The sequence below is a fragment of the Mauremys reevesii genome, linkage group 4 (genome assembly GCF_016161935.1).
Source record: "Mauremys reevesii isolate NIE-2019 linkage group 4, ASM1616193v1, whole genome shotgun sequence".
Classification (NCBI taxonomy): domain Eukaryota; kingdom Metazoa; phylum Chordata; order Testudines; family Geoemydidae; genus Mauremys; species Mauremys reevesii.
Window position 1 is genome coordinate 6,500,808 of NC_052626.1, and position 21,178 is coordinate 6,521,985.

Consider the following 21,178-nt stretch of genomic DNA (forward strand, 5'->3'; position numbering starts at 1 on the left):
CAGCGATTCCTATCTCACATGCATGAGGCATATGCACATCTAGAATTGGATCTACATGGACAACATGTTGAAGAACATGGTTAATATAAAGTAAGTAACTGGCTTTTTTTCAATAAGTATCACAGATCCTGTTCTGTGATTCTCTCAGGTCTCGCAAGCTAAGCATCAAGTTCTTGGGAGAGTCCCCAGAAGCACCTAGCTGTTGCAGGAAATAGTTAAAATCGCTCAGATAATGTGTAAAGTGGCTCAGAAGGTGGCACTCTTCACCCAAGTCTGTATGCACCTGTGTCCCGCCATTCTGTTAGAGGACACTGTGTCTGTGGAAGTGTGGTATCTTGAGCATAAGAAGTAAAGCGAAACTCCCAGCCATTTGTAGTCATTAAAGATCTATTTCTTTTCTCAGGAGCAAGAGAACTATAACTCCACTATCCTGGTTACATTTTAGCTTGAGCAACTGCAATATATCTACTTAAATATTCTATTCAGTTTCAGTTGGACACATTATTCTTCACTTCCCATCCTAAAGTTGTTCTTGTGTGTTAAATAATCAATTCAGTGGTTTAAAAAAGCAGTCACTGTGTTTGGTACATAAGTTTAAGATTTGTAAAATATCTTGGGGGATGAAAACGTTATATAAGTGTAAGATCATTATCATAAGGGCTACTTTCAAAGAGCAGTTGATATAAGAAATTTCTTGTTTCAGTTTTGAACACCTGTGTTATTGAGTGCAGCTGAGGTTTGCTCTGATTACACTGTAACCTGTTTAATCAGGACAGAGCCCCTTCTTATTCTAGAAAATGATGAGCTGCGAGTCCAGTTCAGTTTAAGCATTCTTCTTAACTTGTTCTCTTCTTATTTTTTGTTTTACCAAGAATTCATATTAGTGGAGAGAAACCAAAAGATCGATCGTGGCACACTTTGACTCCTATAGCAGATGATAAACTTTTCCTATTTGGTGGACTGAGTTCAGATAATGTTCCTCTAAGTAAGTAATTCAAAAGATACAGAATCCATCAGACATTTTAGTGCTAACCATGATGTTATATACATTCAACTTCATCATGAAGCTGTTTGGTCCAGATCTTGTTATATGACTCTCACTCTATGTGAATATTTATTCAGACACTTTTTATTATTGTTGTTTTATGTAGCACTGTTGATGGACATAGCACACTATGATGAGTATATGTGTTGAACAAATCGTCTCTTCGCCAAACAGCTTAGCCTCTGATAAAATAAGAGCTAGAGTCTCATTCATGCCAGTCTAAATCAGGAATAACTCCATCAAGACAATAAAATTGCACCAGTGCAAAACTAGTAACAAAATATAATTCCAACACAATATGTGAATAAACATAACATTAATCACATTCTGCTCCAATCTGACCTACAAAACCTTCAAGTAAAAAGTGAGAGAACCTGAAACAAAGCTCTTTTTCTAATAAAGGCAGCCTGTATAACTGATAAAATGCACAGTTGGTGGTAATGGTGGAGCTTCAGGTTTCACAAATATTCAGGGCCAGATTTTCAAAGGTGTGTATTTAATGTGTGCACATATAATGTACACATATACAAAATACATAGTTAAATGGCTGATTACTTGATTTACTTATGCAAATGGAAGGGCATATCAAATGTCCCGCAGGGATCAGTACTGGGTCCAGTTCTATTCAGTATCTTCATCGGTGATTTAGATAATAGCATAGAGAGTACACATGAAGTTTGTAAATGATACCAAGCTGGGAAGCGTTGCAAGTGCTTTGGAGGATAGGATTAAAATTCAAAATGATCTGGACAAACTGGAGAAATGGTCTGAAGTAAATAGGATGAGATCCAAGAAGGACAAATGCAAAGTACTCTACTTAGGAAGGAACAATCAGTTGCACACATATAAAATGGGACATGATTGTGCCTAGGAAGGAGTACCGTGGAAAGAGATCTGGGGGTCATAGTGGATCACAAGCGAAATATGAGTCAACAGTGTAACACTGTTGCAAAAAAAGCGAACATCATTCTGGGATGTATTTGCAGGAATGTTGTAAGCAATGCGGAAGAAGTAATTCTTCTGCTGTAGTCGGTGCTGATTAGGCCTCAACTGGAGTATTGTGTCCAGTTCTGGGTGCTACATTTCAGCAAAAATGTGGACAAATTGGAGAAAGTCCAGAGAAGAGCAACAAAAATTATTAAAGGTCTAGAAAACATGACGTATGAGGGAAGATTGAAAAAAAATGGGTTTGTTTAGTCTGGAGAAGAGAAAACTGAGAGGGGACGTAACAGTTTTCAAGTACATAAATGGTTGTTACAAGGAGGGAGAAAAATTGTTCTTGTTAACCTCTGAAGATAGGACAAGAAGCAATGGGGGCTTAAATTGCAGCAAGGATGATTTAGGTTGGACATTAGGAAAAACTTCCTAACTGTCAGGCTAGTTAAGCACCGGAATAAATTGCCTAGGGAGGTTGTGACATCTCCATCATCAGAAATTTTTAAGAGCAGGTTGAACAAACACCTGTCAGGGATGGTCTAGAATCTAGACTCTAGATCAGGGGTGGGCAAACTATGGCCCATGGGTCGGCTCTGGCCCCTCAGGGCTTTGGATCCGGCCCACAGGATTGTCCCCTGTGGCGCCGTGGGCACCGCCCGGCTCTCAGAAGCGGCCGGCACCACGTCCCTGCAGCCCCCGGACGGGGGGGGGGCAGAGGGCTCTATGCGTTGCCCTTGCCTCCAGGCATCACTCCCCGCAGCTCCCATTGGCTGGGAATGGGGAACCGCGGCTAATGGGAGCTTCGGGGGAGGTACCTGGAGGTGCAGCAAGGGCAGCACACACAGAGCCCTCTGCCCTCCCTCCCCCAGAGACCACAGTGCTTCCTGGAGCAATGCGGGGCTGGGGACAGGGCAGGTATGCAGGGAGCCTGCCCTGGCCCCGGTGCGTGCCGTTGCCACCCCGGTGCCACTTTAGATAAGCGGCGCCGGGCCAGAGCCCGAACCCCGCCTGCGCCCTGCCCCCCAACAACTTGCCCTAAGTCCCCTGTCTGCACCTCGCACCCCTCCTGCACCACAACTCCCTGCCCTGAGCCGCCTTGTACACCCTGCACACCTCCTGCACCCCAATTCCCTGCCCTGAGCCCCCTTGTACACCCCGCACCCCTCCTGCACCCCAGTCCCCTGCCCTGAGGTCCCTGCTGCACCCTGCACCACCGTGCACCCCAACCCCCTGCCCTGAGCCCCCTCTCGCAGTCCACACCCCTCCTGCTCCCCTGCCCTGAGCCCCCTCCTGCACTCCTCCTGTACCCCAACCCCCTTCCCTGAGCCCCCTCATACACTCTGCACCCCTCCTCTGCCCCAATCTTTAAACTACGATTTGAGGACTTCAGTAACTCAGACATAGGTTAGGGGTTTGTTACAGGAGTGGGTGGGTGAGATTCTGTGGCCTGCATTGTGCAGGAGATCAGACTAGATGATCATAATGGTCCCTTCTGACCTTAAAGTATATGAGTCAATCCCTTGCCCTGAGCCCCTTCCTGCACACCACACCTCCTCCCACACCCCACATTCCCTCCTGCACCCCAACCCCCTGTCCCAGACCTGCATACAGTTTCCCCACCCAGATGTGGGCCTCAACCCAAAAAGTTTGCCCACCCCTGCTCTAGATAGTACTTAGTCCTGCCATGATTACAGGGGACTGGACTAGATGACCTCTTGAGGTCCCTTCCAGTCTTATGATTCTATGATTTGCACAGACAAATCCTGGATCTGACACTGCACTCTTTTATTCAGGCAACACTCCCATTCATTTTAAGAGTTTTGCCTGGATAATGATTTGGACTGTAAGATTGTGTCTTCTGTCTTTTACAGATATGAGTGATTGTCCATGTAAGCACTTTTTCGCAACCATTTTTTAAAAGCCTGTCACTTAACATTTATTTTGCATTAATCAAATAATCAAAAAATTACTACTGTCCTTGCAAATTAAGGAATTTTATTTTTATTAAGGTATAAGATCATTTATATATTTAATTATGGAAATCATGGTTGTAGTCAATGTTACTCTTGCTGTTGCTGCATGTAAATATCTACTATGCAAAATAAAGTCCTTACTTAATTCCTTCTTCATTGTCTGGCACCTTGGAGATCAAGCAAAAAGGAGACTTGGAAGAAGGAGGAAGAGAAAAAAAGAAAGAAAGAAAATGAGATAAAGAAAGTGAGGGAATATTGTGGGAAGACTTTAAGATTTGTAGAGTCCCTGAGACACAGCAGTCTTCATTCTGATGAATATAGTCCTGTCATTTCAAAATAGTCTCTGATTTGATTTGTATATTTTACATTGTGTTTTTAACTCCAGATTTCAGTGTAGCTAACTTCTTCTTTTGTGACAAAAAAGAACTCACAAGTTAAGTCATGAAGACTCTGAAATTATAGTAGTTAATTCATTAATATGGTAGCCATTCTTTTTGAAGTTAGACATTTTAGACTGTAGAGCTCTTTGTACAAAACAAAAGGTAATATCTTATTCACCAAGAAAGAATTCTAAGATACATATTTTCCTTATTTGCAGGTGATGGTTGGATTCATAGTGTCACAACAAATGGATGGAAACAACTTACCCACTTACCTAAGAGTAGGCCTAGGTATAAAAAAATAAGACAGCATTTGCTGAAATTTTTGAATATTTTGAAATATGATTAAGTAAGGCATTAAATCAGAACACCTGCCTTTAAAATAATGTATTAAAATATTTTACAAAATGAGCTCAACATAATTGAACAGTATTTTTATTCTTTTTCATTATTAGGCATAGTCTTTTTATTTTCAAGATTTATTATTTAAAATGCTTGCCAGCACTGAAAGGGTATTTGTAATGAAAGGGGTGCAGACTAAATTCACTTGATGTTTTACTGCCAAATAAGTAGATATAAGAAATATGTAAAAGTAAAATGTGTAACACTTTTACTAATTAACATTAGAAGTATTTAATAATATACAACTACAGGAACCATGGAAGTTCATTATTTTTAGAAGAGACAGAACCAGGGAAATGATGCTGCACCCTTTTAGGATTCAAAGGATGTTTAAATAATAGTTCTTTTTGTTTTTTTCATGAACAGAAATAGCTTATGACACTTACTGTTTTGCATAAAAAGGGCCCAGTTCAAACATCCGGTGTCTACATCTTTTAGATTTGCACAAGTACACTTTTTTTCAGAGCTTGTGTAGAACAAAAACATAATTTAATTTTACGGAACTAAGAGCAAAGGAAATGTGTGATTCTTTCTATGTCTGACTGAAGGAAGTAAGTCTCATGTTCTGAACATGGACGTTATATAGATAGTGCCATTGAAAATGGGTACTTACTGCATCAGGGTACACTTTTTTATTTTTACCAACATTAGCAGCATTCCCTATATTTAGAATCCAAAATACTGTAAATACCTAGGTAAATTTAATTACTGCAGGTGGTACATAGTCAGTTTTAAAAGGACTTTATATGTTCATCAGGGTGTTTCCAGGTTTCTTCCTGAATTATTTATCTGGTTGAAATTTAGGAAAACACCTTAAAGCACAAGTATTAATAATCATACTTAGCTTTTGACATCACTTTCCATCTATAGATCTCAAAGTGCTTTAGGCAAGAAGGTGAGTATCATTGTCCATGTTTTACTGATGAGGAAACTGAGGCACAGAGAGATGGTGTGACTTGTCCTGGGTAACATAACAAGTCAGTAGCAGAGTCAGAATTAAAACAGTTGTCCTCTGACTACCAGTACAGTCCCCTCTCTACATTACCTCATATAAAGTTACTTCTAGGCCACACTGCCTCCCATAGAGTAATCAAGCTGTGGATGAGTGTCTGGTGTGAGAACAGATGGGCAGGCCAAAGGGCTACAGCTCACCGTTCCAGACTGTAGGTTAGAATAGTGTCTGTGGCCCCTGTGCACAGGTTCTTGGCCAGTAGCTCTATATGGGCCTGATGCAGAACCTGTTGAAATCAATGGAAGTTTTTCTGTTGACTTCAATGGGCTTTGCATCAGGCCTTATAAACCCAGATCTACCGGCCTCTAATCTGGCCCACTCTGGAAACCCCCTTACATGCTGGCCTATTTGGAGTTGGTTCAGAGCACATTTTCAGTACTGTATCTGCCCTATCTCCTCATACATGCATAGGGTTATTTCAGGGCCTTAGAACACAGGTGGCTGTATGCAGGCTTTCTGCAGTCAGATGAATTTGAGAACAGGGGCTTAAAATTGGGGTTGTCAACTCTGACTGAATCTATTCTGGGAGATTTTTTTTTTCCAAGGTGACATAATGTCATTTTCTTAAAATATCCTATTAAAATCTCCTGCACTGCTTTCAATAGCCATCGGGAGATGGATGCCGTTTCCGGGTGACTCCAGGCCAATCCTGGAGTTTGGCAACCATGTGCTTAAAATGTGTTGGCAAAAAAATGTATACATGTATATATCCCTATATAAATATATAGCTTATATCTCATGCATAAGTGCATTAATGTATTTTCTTGAGTTTTCTACAAAACTTTTTTATTTATGACAACCCCCCAAAATCATTTATGTAAGAGACTGTTTTTCTGTTTCTAATTATGCATAATAAACTCTGATTATAGACCTACAGTATTGAATTAATCTTGTGTGTCTTGCTGGAAAAAGTGTTTTGTTTTTTTGTTTTTGTTTTTAATTGCACCTAGGCTAAGACTTTGTATGCCAAGTTTCTTTCCAGCATGAATTTTTTGTTTGTTATAAACTCCCAGTGTTTAACTAAAGGATAAACTGTCATCGCTATAATTCTAGGTAGAGAGTCTGTGTAAAAAGGCTACATTAATTCAGCTTATGTACTATGTAAATAACATGCTTTATTAGAATGTTTAGGTGATAAGTTAGAGCAGCTGTGAGAGGACATAAACTCTATCAGTCTATAGAAAAAAGCATCAGGTTTCAAGCTAGAATGTCAAGAAAGTCAAGGCAGGAAAGGCTTTCCAGTGTTCTTCGATGATCAAGTCCAGGCCAGAGTTTTCCTAATGCAGATAGGACAGAGACAGATCTATCTACAGGTATGAGGAAGAGAAAAGGTGGGATAGTTTAGTGTAAGGAGAACAGTGAATAATTGCTGAAATGAATGACGTAAGAAAATGTGAGTGAATTTAGTTTTGCATGAAAATTCCATTTATGCATACTTTTTAGTAGTTAAAACATAACAGAAGGGGCCAGATTCTACATTGACTTACACCAATGCTATCCTGTTTACCTGAGTGGGGTTACACTTGGCACAAGACAGTGCAGAATTCGGTCAGTTAATTCTAATAAATAATAATAACAATAATTAAATGCAGCATAGTGAAAATTTATTTATATGAATCGTTGATAAAATAATAAGTTTATAAGAATCACTTTTCTCCAAAACATTTTATATACACAACACAAACAAAACTTCTCTTGCTGAGCATGAATGTGGAAATTGTCACAATCAGAAAGTGATCTGCAAGAATTAGAATGAGGCAGAAAAAGGATAGATGGGAACTGACAGAGAAGAAACTGTGTTCTGAGACTCAATCCTAAAATTCAGGAATAAGAGTCAACACAAAAGAGCTCATAATCCCAATTTGCTAGTACTTGTTAATTAAAAAATAAAAGTGGAAAACTGATATAAAAAATAAAATACTTATTATATGTAAACATTTACCAAGATACTTACGAGTTTTCCACTGTAGTGTTCTGTGTAAAATAACGATAGGTAAGACAATATATGTATGTGTGTGTGCGCATGTGTGTGTATGTGTGTGTATATATATATATATATAATGAAAAAACTATACTACGGATCAGCCAGACAGCCACATTAATATGTCGGACTGTAAGTTCTCTTAAGGTAAAATGGCTAGTCATACTGCTTTCCGTTACTTTTTAATCCTCTCATGCAAGTATCGAAGTGAATAATTTGATCTTTCAGGCATGGTTCCTGAGTGTTGAAGCCTCCTGAAATATTTTTTATACAATAAGAGTTTAATAAAATTCCTCTTGGTAAGTAGTATAAGACCAGCAAGAATTCAATTTGTCTGTTCGTAAGTAGTGGATTCATAGCATTTATAAAATTGACTGCTCCATTTAACCAAATTTATCATGTCATTATTCAATTTTCTTTTCAAATGAATCTTTTGAGATATGAGAAATGAGGGGGAAATCATGTGATGTGGATGAGGTTATAGTCATTCAGGTAAAGGTTCTGCTTCCCTGAATCCCATATTAAAACATTTAAAATTAGCTAATTTAGATTTGTTTATCTGATAATATGCAAATAAAGCATTATATTATTATTTATTTATTATTTAGCTATTCATTTTATTTTTAACTTTGTTTGTAGGTTGTGGCACACAGCCTGTCTTGGCACAGAAGGAGAAGTGATGATCTTTGGTGGGAGCAAAGATGACTTGCATTTCTTGGACACAGTCAGTAAATTTAATAATGAAGTCTTAGTATAATTTAATTTAAAAAACGTTAATTCAGCATTATTGCTGAGAATTTAAATGCATGAAGATCAGGACATGCAAGGCCAACTGTTCAGCTGGTATAAATCAGTATAATGTCTTTGACTTAGATTCCTAGATTCTGTGGCCAAAAGGGATCATTGTGATCATCTAGGCTGACCCCATGTATAGCACAGGCCATAACTTCCCCAAAATAATTCATAGAGCAAAATATTGTGTAGAGCAGATCTTTTGGAAAAAATCTTGATTTTAAAAATTGTAAGGAATGGAGAATCCACCATGACCCTTGGTAAATTATTCCAATGGTTAATTACTCTTACCATTAAAAGTGTATGCCTTATTTCCAGTCTGAATTTCTCTAGCTTCGACTTTGAGCCATTGCCTCCTGTTATACCTTTTCCTGGTAAATTAAAGAGCCCTTTTGTAAGTACCTACGTGGGAAACAAATATTTACTGGACTATAATCAAGTCACCCCTTCACCTTCTCTTTGATAAGCTAAATAGATTGAGCTCCTTAAGTCTATCATTATAAAGCATGTTTTCTAATCCTTTAATCATTCTTGTGACTCCTCTCTTCAGTGGCACAATCTTGATTTACACTATAAAGTTTTGGTTCCTACAAGAACTACAATTCATCATCATTCATGAATTGTTTGACATTACTATATAGTGTGTTAATTTTTGTACCTTAATGCCTATAACCAGAGCATAGCACCTGGCCCAATTAGTGGGACTGGGTGCTTTGTAGATGTGCAGGGGAAAAGCCAGAGAGGCACACTCCATATCCCAGCCCTCCAAATGCATGGTACAACTCTGCTGAGCCTGCTTCAGCCACTCCTGCAGGAACTGACACTAAAGCAGCTACATAGCTACAGATCACCCACTCCCTATGCTGCTATATAGGGGCATATGTAGATCTGAGTTCCACACAGCACAGAACATGTACTTGTGTGCATAACTCCTGTGAGTAGTCCCACTGAAGTCATGTGAATACTTATGGACATGTGTGAGTGTCTGCATATCTTAACCTAAAAAATAAATAAAACAAGACTCCACAAGTAAGTGTAACAAACAATAAGAGGGGAAGGGGAAGGAGAATTACGGAAAAAGTAATAGTTATCATCTGGTTACATAAGCTAAGAGTGTGTACACCTTCATTGTTCTGACTTATTTAAGCTATTTTTTAATTTTACTCTTCAATTACCATTTTAAACATTTGCTATCAAACCGTAGCCCCCATTATTTGTATATTATTTATTGTAATTGTTTGTTTCACTGTATTCTACTGACTATTCCCAAACATCTTTCTACCTACCATTATTAGTTCCATTTAAAATATAAACTATCCCCACAACTCCTAAGCTTCTCTCCCCTTAGAAGTCCTGCCTCACATAGGGCTGGAAGGCTGTCAAAGCTCTTCTGTAGTGCAGGGACCAGAGGTGGGTCCCTGAAGGTGCCAGATGGCAGGCACATACTCCATTGATCCACAGTACAACATATATTCTGACATCACTGTTGTCCAGGGCTGTGAAGATGCCACTAGGGTCTGCCCATTACCTAAATCCCTTCTTACATCTTTCCAATTCAAAAATCTACCTTCCAGCCCCACAAAGCAGTTCTCAGGGGCACTTGATGCTGTAAAGATGTGGCTCTTCAATTTTGGTGAGAGGGGAAGTTGAAGAAGACATGTGTCCCCAAAGTCCTGCCTCTGTAGGCATGTAGGTGGGGGTTCAGAAGTATTCAGTTGGCTATTTTTAATCTTTATAAGATAATAGTTAATCTAAATATTCATAGACTTTAATTTTATTTATGGTAATCCATTTTATATCATCCTGTTGAAACAAATATAAAGCTATTCCTGAGATAACTTTTAAATTAACAGTTAATCTTGATCATCCTCCTGATTGTTGCTATTCTTCTTCATTAGGGTCACTGCAGTGATTTATTGATTTTTCAAACTCAACCTTACTCACTTCTCAGGTGAGTTTAGATTATATAGTGGCACAAAGAGTCTAGCACAGATAATTATGGTACTGCTTTTTATAACTGAATAGTTTTTTTAGCATAAGGCACTTTGAACTATTCTTACCTGGATCCGTAGGTAAGAAACAAAATTATTAATCTAGTTAATAATGTAAATATGCTGTGTAAATATGTTTCAAAACAGTTTTAAAGCATTGGTATTATTATGGAATGGACTATACATAAATTATATACATTTTTAATTTAACATTTTTTGTAAAAGTTTGTTTGATGTTTCATGTGTTTTATCTTTAGGTTATAAGACCTTAGTAAATTCTGACATTCTTTTTAGATTGTGCCTTGACTGCATTGGTAAAAATGCCAGCCTTTTAAAGAATCAAATATCCTGGTTACCATCCAAAATTTTGCCACAAGTGTTGAAAAAAATAACCTTTTGGGCTGCAGCTAACCATCGGCAAGAGAAAAAAGCTGAAATTGAAAGACAAGAGCAAATAAATGTCACCTGAACAAGGACAAAAAAGATATTGACCACTATATGTATTTATAGTGAACAGCAAAGATTTTTGTTAGTGATTGTTTACTAGCAGTATACATAAGGTATTTGGTAGGCTGAGTTTCTACAAAAAAATCCTTTTTGTTTCCTGAGGTATTGAAAAGAGTGAAAACTAAATATTCTATGTTGTAATAACACCACTTGAGGTTGCAGAAATTAACTTCTGCTCTTATGGTCTTGGTAAGTGACTTCATAAAAAGTACTCTTTTGGAAAGGAACAGAAGACACAGAACTTTTTCAGATGCATAAAAATTTCTCTTTCTGATTTAAAATCTTATTTCCAGTTTTGTCACATCAGCACTTGCTGATGAAGACAAAATGAGTTTGACACAGTATCCCTGTTAATTTAACTCTTGTTAATATGATTATAATTGCAAATCCTTTTGTTTGATTTATTTCCTTTAACAGCAGCATATGAAAGTTTGATTATTGATATTGGGAGGTAACCATCCTACACAAAAGCAGAACAACCAACACGCTGGCTAACTGTGGAACTTTAAAAGTAAAAAAAAAAAAAAAAGATATTAAGCTAAATAATTTTGTATGTGAAAATTCAAATGCAGTTCATAACATTGTTTTACTGTAATTCTCTAATCAATGACATTTTTTCAAAATAGATTTTATATATATTTTATTTTGAATGTATAAAGTTTATATTTAATTTTGGTTCAAAATATTTTGTTTATTTATTGTAAAAAGCTTATATAGAATTACTATTTTCCTATCTGTTTCAGGTATTTAGTTAGTTGGGACCCAGTCATTAAATTTTTATGTAAACAGTATATTTGAATGTAGACCTATTCTGATTAGTTTTTACTATTTTTTACAATCTCACTACAAAATCCTATGTAATTAGGAAAGGAGATTTTGTAGTGAATGTGTATCTTAGAAGAAAATATATTATGACTGAGTATCACAGTTGAGCCATATTTTCCTATTTTCTTCAACTAAGGAGACATTTGATATTAGCAAAAAAATTGTGAAGTGGGGATGTAAATTGTCCAGGTATGTGGCCTTTATGTTAAAAGGGATTTCCCCACACAAGGAAATGGTTCAAATGATTAAACTGGTCCCAACGACTGTAAAATTTTCTTAGGTAAAGCATCCCCTTCTTCCACTTCTTAACATATAGCTGGATTTGCAGCTCTTACCCTGCAGAACATGGGGCAGTTTCAAATACATCCTACCACAATGTGTATATTAATTACTTCGATTTTATTATGACCCTCATCCTGCAAAGACTTATGTGCATGCTTGACTTCAAGCACGTGAATAGTCCTATTGAGTTCAGTGGGATTACTCACATGCTTAAAGTTATGCACATATATGAGTCTTTGAAGGATCAGGGCCTATAAGAGCTCTTTAGACCATCATTTGAACTGATCTGATCAAATTTGAAGATATCACCTCCAGGCTCCACCTCTATCCTCCAGCTTTTATGACTGAGTTCAGAAGTGTTGCAAGTCCTTTTCAAATTGGTTCTTTCACATACGGAATTATATTTTCCTCAGATAGGAGTTACGGTTAAGGATAGATATAATCATTTTGGAATTAATTATACATCCTTAAAAGACAGCTTTTTCCATGAGTATCTATATTAATGATACTAGGGACAATCCCCCCTCAAATCCACATGGTGTTCTGCTTCCCCATATGTACAGAATTCACAATGACATCATTGAGAGATCTACATGCATAGAGGAATACTGAAGTATTATTCCTACTGTACAGATGTGAGAGGAGAATTTTGTCCATTGACTTACAGAGGAAATAGGATCAAAATGTTTTGTGGCAATATGTAATCCTTAATCCGTTTGCTATAGTTTTGCCACTGCACATATGCTGCTGTCAACATTTAAAATCAGTGGAATGTTAGATGTACATGGGACATTCAACAGAACAGCAAGTGCACTTTATAGGAATGTTCCTGGGGAACATTTAGCACTAGGAGAAGTCAAAATGACTAATTTCAGACTGTATGCAGCAGTGGAAAATTTGTGATAATTATCTTAATACAAGCAGTTTCGTTTTTATTACACTTGGGTAAATGTTCTTATGTAAAGAAGTTAATTTAAAAAAAAAAGGTAAAATACCAGCAATTTTTTTTATGGAGACTGTGTTCAGATTCAGTTATAGATATTATCAAAAGTGCCTTTAGCACCATGTTATGTTTTCATTAATGTTTCAGAATATCTGCCGTTACTACTTTGTTTACTGTTATAAACTAGAATAAAAATGTGCGTTTTTGACAGACTACATTGTAAATCAGTTATGATCACAGACTGCAAAATATTTTACAATTCTATCATAAGTAACATGTTTCCATTAAAATATGTGACTGTGCCACACTTTAAAGTACTATCTGTAATATTTAATTTCTAAAAGCATAATATTTTAGGACAAAAGGATCATTACACTCCCATTGACATCAGTGTCACGTATCAGAGGGGTAGCCATGTTAGTCTGGATCTGTAAAAAGTGACAATGTCCTGTGGCACTGATGCGTCTGATGAAGTGGGTATTCACCCACAAAAGCTTATGCTCCAATACGTCTGTTAGTCTATAAGGTGCCACAGGACTCTTTGTCACTATTGACATCAGTGTGTCCCATATTTTGAATTAGTTGTACCAGTATTTCACAATTTTCTTCCACCCACTACTTCTAACTTTTATCTAAAACTTTGCTAATTCTTCTTCTTCAGGTGATTACACATGTCCATTCTACTGTAGGTGTGTGTGCACATCAAAGTTTTTTCTCTTAACAGTACAGGTGGAGGAAGCATGAGCGCCCTCTGGTGCCTCGCATCACTGGATGCAGGTATAAAGGGCTGCACTGCGCTCAACTCCCCTCAGTTCCTTCCTAGTGCCAGTGATAGTTATTGTTGCAGCTACGGTCTTTGTTTCTTCATATCTTCCCTCCTTTAGTGTAAATAGTACCTCTAGTGTTTGTTTTTAATCTTGTACAGAATATCTGTAAATAGTTAGTATTCTAAATTTATTCCTGAAGCTATCTTTTTAGTGTATGGATACCGTTGGCTTGGTTGGGTTCCAGGGTCGGTACTGGACTGATGCCCCATTCACATGGCTTCAAGGCCTGTCCATTCATGTAACAGGTCTGTGCCAGTGAGCAACCCAAACTCCATCTACCTTAAGTGTCTGGGAAGGCACATGTGACAAACACCACACTTGTAGAGGGTTAAAAAAGGTCACAAAGTTGCCAGATTCAAGTACATGCTCATGGAGTCTGCACTTCATTTGCTGTCGGAACGAATACTGAGAAGTCCAAGTCTGTTAGGTGTGCTCATCATGTTCTAATAGAATCCTAAGAAGAGACTGTGATAAGTCTCTTAAAGCCTGGGTACTGGACTCTCCAAGAAGGGGGCACAAAGTGTTTGTAAGGACTCAGTGGGGCACTCAAAAAAGTCATACCCCCAGGAACAATCTGTGAGCCAGGAGGGATTGTTGACTCCAGAACCCAGGAAGGGTCCATTCAGACCAATCCCTGAAGGATCAGCGTACCTCTTGGTACTGCCGTTTCAGGAGCCCTTTCTGGTACCGCTGACACCTGAGGCTTTTGAGGCAGCTAAAGAGTTGCTTAGCTTGTTGGTACCAGCTTTTTCCATGATTCAAGAGTCTTGCCCAGTACCAGTATTGGAACCACATGCTCCTGTGTCCCAGTTTCAGCCCCGAGTACCACTCAGTCCTGGCCACTTCCACTTTTGTGGCACCTCTATGTAGGATTGCACCTAGAGGCAAATCAGCAATGATTTCAGTTATTCCCTTCTCCAGATCCAGAACCTCTCTCCCCAGTATCGACGGGTTCAGCTCCCTCATGGTCGGAGGAAGTGGACTCATCAGACTTGGAAGTCAGGTCCTTTGTGTCCCAACCTGAGCATGCCCAATAGCTCCAATGGGGTGCCTGCCCGCCATGGTTCTGTTCACAGCCTCAGCATTCTAAGAGCTAGTGTCCCTAAACCCAGCTCGCTCCGACCTCTGTACCAATGGCACTTCTGGATCCCTTGGGGCTTCCTTCGATGTTCCAGAACCTCTGTGCTCCCTTTACACATTTCTATGTCAGCCAGATGCCAGGAGCTTCTGCAGGAAGGTCACTATCTTTCTTCCCACAGTATCGGGATTGGTACGTGCAGTGGAGCTGCATGCTCAGGACTCTCCCATAGAGGAATTGGAGGGACCTCCTTCGTCACCTCAGAGGCAGCAGTGACTGAATCTATGTCAAGAGCTCATCAAGACTTGAGGAGGATGGGTACAGTTCTAGGTATACAGCCAGAAGAGGTACAAGAAAAGTCACTCAGACTTGTGGACATTTTAGCCTCCATAGGACACTTTAAGGCAGCTCTTCCTATTAATGAGGGTAACCTGAAGCCTGTCAAGATTTTATGACAGACTCCTTCTTCTCTGCTTCCCAATGCCAAAATGATAGAGTAGAAATATTATGTCCCTTCACAAAAACGAGATCTGTTCCACAGGAAACTTTTGGATTTACAGCTCAGGATTGCGAACCAGCAAGCTTTGCTGGTTTGATACAATTTCAACCTATGGGATGATATCCTGAAGTTGAAAGATAAGCTTCCTGATAAGGCAAAGCAGGAGTTCTCTGCTTTGGTGGAGGAAGGTAAATTAGTTATCCCAACTGCACTTCGGGCAAGCTTGGATGCATCAGACTCTACAGCTCAAGCTATGGCTTTCTGCCATAATGATGCAACATTCATCTTGGCTTCTGGCATCAGGCCTCCCACCAGAGCTACAACAAACAATTTAAGACCTCCCATTTGAAGGCCTCTTGCTGTTTTCCAGTAAAGTTGAAGAGAGGCTTCATAGCCTTAAGGATTCAAGGGCGACCCCTAAGTCTCTGGAGATCTGTATAGTGGCGGCAAAAAGAAAGCCATTCCAACCACAGCATTCCCAGCAGTTTAAGTCCTGTTTTGCTGCATTCCCAGGACATGTCCAAAAAGAGAGGCAGGGGTTGCAAGAGGTGTCCTCCTCCACCACCCTCCTCCGCAGCTGCCAGCTCTTCTAGGTAACCTGGATCATCTAAGAAATCCTTTTGACCTGTTGGGCAAGAATAGTATACAAATTCCCATCATGCCATCTTTCTCTACCCCTATTTTTGCCAGCTGCTTATCCCACTTTCTAAGTGCTTGGACCCGCATCACCACACATCAATGGGTCTTAAGTATGGTGGAACTGGGATACACTTTTCAATTTATTTCTACCCCACCTTACCCGTCCCTCTTCAGGGATCACTCTTACGAGAGTGTGCTACTTCAGGAGGTCCAGTCTCTGCTCCTCATGGGAGCCATACAAGAAGTTCCCAAGTCATTCAAAGGGGAGGTATTTTATTCCTGCTCCTTCCTAATCTCAAGGCAAACATGGACAGTGTGGGGTCTATTTTAGATCTAAGGCAATTAAACAAGTACCTAAAGAAAAGGAAATTCCAGATCTATTGTCTCTTCCTTAGATCCTGGGGACTGATATGCTACTATTGACTTAAAAGATGCTCATTTTCATATGGTAATTCACCAGAGCCACCAAAAATTTCTCAGGTTCATGGACAATGGATTCCACTACCAATTCACAGCGCTGCCTTTTAGACTGTCACAAAATGCATGGCTGTAGAAGCAGCATGCTTGCGAAAGTCCTTTTCCTTACCTGGACAACTAGCTAGTAAGAGGCCAGTTCAGGTCTTAGATACTCCCCAGCATAGCCACTATTTGGTCCACTTTTGACACACTGGGGCTACTAATCAGAATGGAGAAATCCATCCTCTCTTTTGTTTAAATAACAGAATTCACTAGAGCAGTCCTGGACTCTACAAAGGCTAGGGTTTCCCTCCAAGAAGAGGTTCCAAACAAGGCTGCTCTAGATCTAAAGATGTACCCTGTCACCACAGTTCAGAACTGCCTCTAACATCTAGGACAAATGGCAGCATGCACCTATGTGGTGCTGCATGCCAGACTACCCCTCAGAAATGTACAGGGTTGGATAGCTTCGGTGTACTCACCAGCCTGTCACATGATATAGTATTCCTGGGGGAATTCTGCACCAAAACATTAAAAATTCTGCACACGCTATTTTAAAATTCTGCAAATTTTATTTGTCAAAATAATCCTATATAATTATGCCAGTTTCAATTATTTTGGTAATTTATTTCAAAATACCTGTCAGTAAGTATGTCTGTAACAATACAGACACACACAAAAATTCCCCCCGGAGTAGAGAATTAAAGAAACCCCTATGACAACCCAGGAATCCTGCTTCTCTGCTTCATCCCCCAGAGCCCAGCCAGGGAGCCAGACACTCACACCCCCTTTATCCCCCACCCCACCCCCTGACACTCACAGACCCTACCCTCTTAGAGCCCAGGGATCCAGAGGGAGAAACAGCCTGATGCTGGGTCCCAAACTTGCATGGAATTTCCTGCATGCCACTGCTTCCTTCCTTCACGACAGGCTGGGAACTGCAACTGCTAGGAATCCTCCAGCTCCCTCCTCCTCTTCCCCACCTTGTCTTCTGTTCACGAACTGAACTCTGCTGGGTCCAGTGGCCCATAGTGGCAGCCAACATCTCTACAGCCCATTTCTGTGCGGGGGGAAGGAAATTTTGTGTGCAGTGCGCACATCATTAATTTCTGCAAAATTCTCCACTGTGTAGTGGCGCAGAATTCCCCCAGGAGTAATACAGACAGTGTTTGCGAGGAGTTCCCTTTGCCCCTCCACAACAGGCTGTTACTCTAGTTACAGAGGCATCAGATCTAGGATGGGGAGCTCACTTAGGTCACCTTCAGACTCATGTCCTTTGATCTTCCCAGGATCTGAGTATCCATATAAATATCAGGGAGCTCCAGGCCATTTGTCTGACTTACATAGCGTTCCTTCTGCACAACAGGAGGTAGAACTTATTGGTGCTCACAGACAACACAACAGCTATATTTTATGTAAACAACCAGGGAGGTGCCAGATCCACAAAGTTATCCCAGGAGGTGATCCTCCTGTGGAAATTCTGCATCCCCAGTTCTATCAACCTGAAAGCTGGTTACTTTCTGGGAGCTAAAAAGACTCCGGCAGACCACCTGAGCAGGTCCTTCGCATGGCACCAAGAGCGATCTTTTTGACTGGACATTTCCAGGTCAATTTTCCAGTAGTGGAGAACTCCCCAAGTGGACTTGTTTGCAACAAGAGAAAACAAAAAAGTCATCTTTTTTGTTTCCAAGCAGGCCTCAACTTGGGTTCACCAGTTTCCACTCATAGGATCGCTGCCTGAATTTCCAGCTGTTTTTGTTTATATTAGAAATTGGCTGATGTTGCACCTCCAAATAATGTGATGGCTCACTCAACCAAGTTGCAGGCAGCTTCCGTGGCCTTTCTGGCTAGGGTTCCAATTGTGGATATTTGTAGGGTAATAGCCTGGTCATTGCTCCATATGTTTGCCTCTCACTATGCCATCTCTCATCAAGCCAGAGACAATGCCAGATTCGGATGATAAATCTTTCAAACCTTGTTCAAGTAGACTCTTGAGCCCACTGCCAATTCGAATTCCTCGAAGAAAAAACGGTTACCTACCTATCCGCAATGGTTGTTCTTTGAGATGTGTTGTCTATTTCCATTCCACAACCTACCCTCCTTTTCTCTATTGGAGGCTTTCGGCTAGGAAGGATCTAAGCAGGATCTGGAGCAGCATGGCCCTTTATATCTATGTGCAGTGGCACAAAGAACCCAAGAGTGCTCATGCTGCCCCGACAGGTACTGGTAAGGCAAAAATCTCTGACAAATGTGCACGAGGCACACACGCACCTACAGTGGAATGGACATGTGCAACACATCTCAAAAAACAACACGGCAAGTCAGGTAACTGTTTTTTCCTGTTACTACTCCAGTTAGTTTATTCAGCATCTCAGTGGTGTCAAATTCCCTGGAAGATTGAGATGTAGACAATTAGGCATTCATCTTTCTCCCAAAACCTTGTCCAGAGAGATCAGTGGACACATGTAACATGATCTGCCAACGATCAGCCAAAGATTTGGGATAATAGTCAAACAAGCTTTCTAATGCCATCCACCAGAATCTTAGATGGTGGAATTTGAGTGGCACTTTTTCCACAAGTCCCTCAGACTTTTTTTGATCATTCATCTTTTTCCTTCCCCGGGAGTCCAGCTGCTCAAAGGAACCACCATATGTATGTGCAAGAGAGGCTGTGCCCTTTGGTTGATGTGGCTTTTGGGCAATTTTCTGTTTACTCCTGTTGGTCGTAGGTCTAGAGACCTGAGACCAGATGATAACTTCCTGTGCAGTCTCCAGGGATGTTACTGCTTCAAGAGCTTTGCTTGTAGATTTCCAACTCCATTTTTATCCCTTGATCTGCCACATGGCTTCACTCCAACCTTTCTTTGAAGTCACTCTAGAAAAATCACAATTGCTTCTATGGCTGCCCACGCAATTTATTCAGTATATATTAATTAACTCAAAAATAATTGTCTTGATTCTAAGGGCCATTTTTCCCCTTTGATTTGAGCACTGCCACCTGTGTTGGTATCTTTGAATCACCCAGAAAAGACAATGTAAGGTCCCAGTCCTGCAAATGACTCTGCAGGGATAGACCTATTCTTGTATAGGACAACACATCTCAAAGAACAACCATTGCGGATAGGTAGGTAACCGTTTTTTCTTCGAGTAATTCGAACTGGCAGTGGGCTCAAGAGTCTACTTGAACAAGGTTTGAAAGATTTCTCATCCGAATCTGGCATTGTCTCTGGCTTGATGAGAGATGGCATAGTGAGAGGCAAACATATGGAGCAATGACCAGGCTATCACCCTACAAATATCCACAATTGGAACCCTAGCCAGAAAGGCCACGGAAGCTGCCTGCAACTTGGTTGAGTGAGCCATCATATTATTTGGAGGTGCAATATCAGCCAATTTCTAATATAAACAAAAACAGCTGGAAATTCAGGCAGCGATCCTATGAGTGGAAACTAGTGAACCCAAGTTGAGGCCTGCTTGGAAACAACAAAGGTAGTATAATTAAGGTAAAAGAAAAATGTCTTTTTGCTAGAAGTAGAATAAGATCTTCCCCCTACTTTGTAATCAATTGGCCTGTTGAATGAATGAGGTGTGAATGAGGAAGGCAGCACCTCCAGACAGCTGCAACCCTTGGAGAGGGGATGGGAGCCAGACCAGATCAGTAGAACAGGTCAGCCACTGACTCCTCACTCGCCTCCTCAGCCCCCCACCCTCTGGCTCACCTTCTCACCCCCCGCCACTGCCCACCCACCTCTTCAGCCCCCACTCCCTCACCCGCCACTTGTCTACTCACCCCCCCATGGGCTGCACAGTGAGCCCACCTACTCACCTGTGGGCCGTATGTTGTGCAGGCCTGCCCTATCCCATTCCTGGGGGATGGCACCAGCCCCTGCAGGCACCTGCTGCCAGGGCTTCCCTGGCCACTGACCTTGGCAAACAAGATATGGCACCAGCTGATCCATAATATTCCCACGTGGCGGTAACCCCATAGCCAGTACCTGCTCTGCAAGGGCGGCTCTAGGGATTTTGCCGCCCCAAACACGGCAGGCAGGCTGCCTCTGGCGGTTTGCCTGCGCAGGGTCCGCTGGTCCCGCAGCTTCGGACCAGCGGACCCTCCACAGGCGCGCCCGCGGGAGATCCACCAAAGCCGCGGGACCAGCAGACCCTCCACAGGCAAACCGCTGAAGGCAGCCTGCCTGCTGCCCTCGCAGCGCTGGCAGAGCGCCCCCCGTGGCATGCTGCCCCAAGCACGTGCTTGGCGTGCTGGGGCCTGGAGCCGCCCCTGCTGCTCTGCCTGTTCCACTTGCTGCTCCCGAGCCACCCCATCCCGGCATGTCCCAAATACTCGGGAGCCAGAGCATCCTGTGCGCAGGCACTGCTGCCCTCAGGCTCCCAGTAGGGGCTGCCTGGCAAAACCCGGGACTTCTCATGCGCTGGGCTGGGAAGGTTTCCAGCTGCCAGGACAGCGGGCAGCCCTACTTTGTACAGCACCTAGCGCAGTGGTGATAGGAACACACCATCATAACTAGCCACGGACTGGAACCAGGACCCGGGGGTCTGGCCTGCGGCCTGGCGGCCTCGCTCGGGCGGGGCCAACGCCTGCCCCTCCCCCC

General features: G+C 41.2%; 1 protein-coding gene and 1 long non-coding RNA gene across 7 annotated transcripts in view; one reads left to right on the forward strand and one right to left on the reverse strand.

Moving 5' to 3' along the window:
* Window positions 1-13,354, forward strand: part of KLHDC1 (kelch domain containing 1) — a 71,008-nt gene extending 57,654 nt beyond the window's left edge. For 3 of the 6 annotated variants that reach the window (XM_039535000.1, XM_039534999.1, XM_039535001.1), the window contains exons 9-13: window positions 873-985; window positions 4,553-4,625; window positions 8,369-8,453; window positions 10,420-10,472; window positions 10,807-13,354. In XM_039535000.1, coding sequence (XP_039390934.1) covers window positions 873-985; window positions 4,553-4,625; window positions 8,369-8,453; window positions 10,420-10,472; window positions 10,807-10,981 — 499 coding nt within the window. In that variant the 3' untranslated portion in view covers window positions 10,982-13,354. Of the gene's footprint in view, window positions 1-872; window positions 986-4,552; window positions 4,626-6,870; window positions 7,062-8,368; window positions 8,454-10,419; window positions 10,473-10,806 lie in introns of those variants that run through there. The other 3 variants (XR_005597640.1, XR_005597641.1, XM_039534997.1) reach the window with 3 other exon arrangements.
* LOC120403650 overlaps window positions 1-21,177 on the reverse strand; it is a 48,990-nt gene extending 27,813 nt beyond the window's left edge. Inside the window, exon 1 of the long non-coding RNA XR_005597644.1 lies at window positions 21,083-21,177. This is a non-coding gene — a long non-coding RNA (uncharacterized LOC120403650). The remainder of the gene's footprint in view (window positions 1-21,082) is intronic.
* Between the last annotated feature and the right edge of the window lies 1 nt (window position 21,178).